The 4,682-nt window shown below is 36.2% G+C and overlaps 1 protein-coding gene across 1 annotated transcript; it reads left to right on the forward strand.

The window, feature by feature from the left end:
• The first annotated feature begins 206 nt into the window (after positions 1-206).
• On the forward strand, positions 207-2,475 carry LOC147619836 (ubiquitin-conjugating enzyme E2 variant 1D-like). The gene is made up of 4 exons (XM_086825681.1): positions 207-357; positions 1,126-1,268; positions 1,882-2,007; positions 2,236-2,475. The coding sequence occupies exons 1-4, from the start codon at positions 228-230 to the stop codon at positions 2,374-2,376; spliced, it is 540 nt and encodes a 179-aa protein (XP_086681807.1). The 5' UTR covers positions 207-227; the 3' UTR covers positions 2,377-2,475.
• The last annotated feature ends 2,207 nt before the right edge of the window (positions 2,476-4,682 follow it).

Genomic DNA, 4,682 nt, shown 5'->3' on the forward strand with positions numbered 1-4,682 from the left:
AGTGTGGGTTTGTACTAGGAAAGATTCATGCTAGCAGCCCATGTTTGTGTGGGTGTATGGATGGAGGGAGAGTTTTTGTTAGATCATGGTGGGGATGTGGGTTTGGTACTAGGAAAGATTCATGCTGCCCATGTTTGTGTAGGTGTATGGATGGAGGGAGAATTTTTGTTAGATGATGGTGGGTGGAAAAGCAAAAGATAAAAGATGCTTGGGGGGGGCCATGTATTATGCTTATTCATGCACTAGCTTTTTTTTTTTTAATAAAGCAAGCTCAAAATGCACGGCGGCCTTTGAGTGTGCAAGAGCTTCGTCGTCCACAGCAAGAAGACGCCATGGGATTCCAACGCTCTGTTGTCGGTAAGTCTCCAATATTTCTCCTTTTTTTTTTCTTTTAAAATCATAAAAATCGGGTTGGTAGACTACCCAATTTTGTTTACTTATTTTTTTTTCTCTCTTTTTTCATTTTACTTCCCTTTTTCCCCCCCTGCTTTTCGGTTGCTTTTGGCAGAGTTGAAGTGTCCTCTACTTCTACCTAGTTGGCCATAATTAAATTTTTTTCCCCCCTTAAAATCAGCACCTAGATCTATATCTGTGGGTTATTGGGCCAATTAAATCTCCTAATTTGACTGAGAGATTTGCCCATTATTGTGTAGTTTATCATCATAAAACCATCTTAATCAGTGGTACACTTAGCAAAATCAGGCGTAATCTTATCAAAGGCTGCTTTAATTGCCTAGATCAAAGGACATTATACACTGATTAAAGAGCGCAGTAAGCCCCAATTATGGTATAATGCTTCCTCATTATCATTCAAAAAGGTGACAGTGTGATCATCAGGGAAGGACAAGAAATTGGAGATGGGCTCTGCTATTTCTAAGCGACTTGAGAGGACTGTTAATCCTACTCATAAAGGAAAAGATCCTAACATAAACCCTCTTTTTATTAAAAAAGAAACCCAATTTTAGAGATTAATTCTTGAGCAGTAGGCCTAGATCCCTTGATTGAATTTGTGATTTATCATCATTAATTAGCTTTTAATGATATAGTTTAGTGATATTAAGGTAGGGTGCACGTATGTTTACTACTGACATGTATGTATGGTATGGCATGTTGAGCTCCTTGCAGTCCCCAGAAACTTCCGGTTGCTTGAAGAGTTAGAAAGAGGAGAGAAGGGCATAGGAGATGGCACGGTGAGCTATGGCATGGATGATGATGGGGATGACATCTTCATGCGCTCCTGGACTGGCACCATTGTCGGCCCTAGTAATGTAATTCTTGTGCCCTTTAATCTTAACCCTAGGTGTTATTCTCAATCATTGTAATTCTTGTGCTCTTTAACCTTAACCCTAGGTGTTATTCTTAGTCATTGTAATTCTTGTGCTCTTTAACCTTAACCCTAGGTGTTATTCTTAATCATTGATAGAAAACATACTCACAAGCTTAACATTAAGTTAGCTTTGCTGCTTTTACTTATTCATACAACCTTTCATGATATACTTATTATTAGATTGGAAAATTATATAAGCTATGCTTTACAAGGTCTTAATCAAATGTACTCATAATTTGAAAATGCTAAGATAAGGGTGTGATAAGAATATAAGCTATGCATACTACACAAGGTCTTGATCATTTTTTAAGTACAGGCTAAAATAAGGGTGTGATGTTCATGAAAAATGCAAACTATCTACATATATTAAACTAAGCACACTTTATTTGAGATAATGCACAAGTTTAAGATTAGGATGCTAAGGTGAACAAGAAGAGTGTAATGCACTGGATCCATTATTGGGTTTTTTTAAAAGGGGGGAGGATTAATATTTGATTCTTATGTTAGAGATATTCCACGAGATTTTGTGGTGTGCTTTGTGATATTCCATACAGACTGTGCATGATGGGAGGATTTACCAGCTCAAGCTTTTCTGTGATAAGGACTACCCCGATAAACCACCAAGCGTGAGGTTCCACTCAAAAATAAACATGGCATGTGTAAACCAAGAGACTGGCGTGGTAAGCTCACATCCGCTTGAATTGCACTAATTAGGCTTAGCAAGTAGCACATATATTTTTTTCACCATAATATATAACAAAGGTATTTTTTTTTCCCAAGGTGTAAAGTGTGCTTGAATGCTAGAAAGAATAAGCTTATGTGCATGCATGTGTGTGGGTTGGAAAGAAGGGGAGGGAAGAAACATCTAGTTTGTTGGTTTCAGGATAATTCCCTTTGCTTGAGTTCAGGTGGAGCCAAGGTTATTCTCATTGCTTGGTAAATGGAAGAGGGAGAATACAATGGAAGACATATTAATTGATTTAAAAAGGGAGATGACACTTCCTCAAAACAAGAAGCTCCTCCAACCTCATGAGGGTAGTACATTTTAATGTGCTTCACTTGTATATTATGGATCTAATAGCACTTTTGAAAAAGAAGGATCTAATAACTCTTTTGAGAAAGCAAGCTCTAATAACTCTTTTGAAAAAGCAGGATCTTATAGCTCTTTTTGAAAAAGCAAGATCTAATAACTCTTTTTGGAAAATTATAGTTTTGTATTTATGCTTGGAACAAAAACATGTGTATGCACTCTTACCCTTTACTCAAGCACTTATGTATAACCATCAATCAAATCTCTTTGTTTGGAAGTCATCAAAAATCTTTTTCTTCCTGTAATACATTTTCTTCTCATTCTAAAGTGATTGAGAAGTGCTGAGATTAATACAAATTTGCTAGTGATATTTGAGAACCGTGGCTTTAGATATGAATGTTGACTCTCTTACCAAACAAAGATCATAGAGCACATTTGGATTTGACATGATTTTAATTCCATAGGTTCATTGTGGTGGGGAGGTAGTCATTGCATACAAAATCTTTGTCAAGACTATGTTTGGATTAAATATGAAATTATGCATTTTATGTTACAAGAAATTTCATAGCAATCGATTTGCTTTCAATGTGTATACATAAAATTCCATGTGCACATTTTGTGCAAATTTTTGCATATGCTTGCATAGTACTAAAGTAGTATGTGAAATACTTACATACTCATATGTAGATGACATAAGTCCTATTTAGTGTGAGGAGGCACATTTGTTAATATCGTGTGGTGTGCTAGAGAAAATCTCAATGTCAAGTAATTGAGGTGTATTAACTTTTTTCAACGCATTTTGAAATATATTTTTTAGCCCATTTTTTGTGGTGCTATCAATAGTAGGTGTTGCAACAAATTGGAGAGGTAATCCTTTTTATACTCTATCTTGTTTCTTTGTCCTTGTTCTTTGACCATCTCCTTCTTGTATCTTTCACACAATTGAAACATAACCCTTTTTGTACTCTACCTTCCTTCTTTGCCCTTGTTCTTAGGCCATCTCCTTCTTATGAGGGAATTAGCTTGATTAGAGGGTTACAAGGCTAGATCATCTACATCTACACTTGTATTTGGTTGAGTGGAATCATGCCCCTTGATATGTATTAACCTTGATCTACTTAATGTGTATAGTTCTTGATAACAACTGGAACCAATGCAAATGTCCAAGTGAAATGGAAAATTTGGCAGCCTTCCAAAGATTGAGATGATAAAAAGTTGGTTAATGAGGTAAAGCAAATGTTTATTATGAGGCAATTACCCACACATTTGGTTGTATCATCTTTGAGCTTCATGCTACACCTAACAAAGGTGGTGCCATGAATGGAATGAAGCATAAAATTGATGGTCATATGTGGAAAAATCACATCACTACCAATGTCGAACTCAATGGTACTATTGGATGGATGTGGAAATTTATCGTCTTCCATTAAATTTGGGGCCAAAAGCCAAAGCCATTTTGAATGGTCCATGTTAAATCTATGCAAGGTTAGAATAGTCACTATTACAAAGCACCACGATAATAACCATAGCCTCATATGAGATTTTTATTAAATGTGTGTTAAACACGCTTGATTATAGCCTCATATGTTATTTTTATTATTGCATAATGTCGTATAATGTGTATCAAACGTGCTTGACTATTTACATTAGCCATCACACCATGATGTATAAACCATGCACATCAAAGGAATGCTTAATGTGCAGACCAAGGAAGGGGGAAGAGGGTTGTCAAACATGCTTGCCTCTTTACATTGGCCATCACAACCATAATGTACAAACCATGCACATGAAATGCAGACCAAGGGAGGGGGAATAGGGTTTTAATGTTGACAAAGTACCCATGGCTAGGAAGCTACTAAAGTGCATAGAGTTGGTCATGAATATACTTGTGGAATCAAATCTGTTAGAAACTTTGGGGTAGGTTTGGCAACATAACCATGTTTTGAAAATTTCATCCACTACTTTATTCCCATCCTTTTTTTAATGGCTCTAGGCTGGCGAAGGCAGAAGGTTGCAAAGGCACCTGCACGCCATGGTGTCAATGCCTTTAGATACAAAGACTTGCCACATCTAAAGAGGTGCTATTCTTTTGATTTTTTTTAAAATAAGAGTAGGTTTCCTAGACAAGAAAATAATGCAGAACAGTTCTATCTTTAGAAAGTACATAGGTAGACTTGTTAATGGAAACAAATTTGTCAAGATGATGAGGATTGGTAATGAATACCTAATATAGAAGCTTCTAACAACTACAACATGTGCTTGATGAAAAGGGGCTTTGTTCAAATAGATGATAAATATTATAATGGTTAAGTATGGACTTCTATA

The sequence above is a fragment of the Cibotium barometz genome, chromosome 32 (assembly GCF_041138505.1).
Source record: "Cibotium barometz isolate CiBa-2024 chromosome 32, ASM4113850v1, whole genome shotgun sequence".
NCBI lineage: Eukaryota > Viridiplantae > Streptophyta > Polypodiopsida > Cyatheales > Cibotiaceae > Cibotium > Cibotium barometz.

Excerpts from the sequence above, each read along its gene's own strand:
- LOC147619836 (XM_086825681.1), top strand. The coding sequence starts at position 228 with ATGCTTATTCATGCACTAGCTTTTTTTTTTTTAATAAAGCAAGCTCAA. Across the intron at positions 358-1,125 it reads ATTCCAACGCTCTGTTGTCG|TCCCCAGAAACTTCCGGTTG; the intron begins GTAAGTCTCCAA and ends AGCTCCTTGCAG. Across the intron at positions 1,269-1,881 it reads CCATTGTCGGCCCTAGTAAT|ACTGTGCATGATGGGAGGAT; the intron begins GTAATTCTTGTG and ends TATTCCATACAG.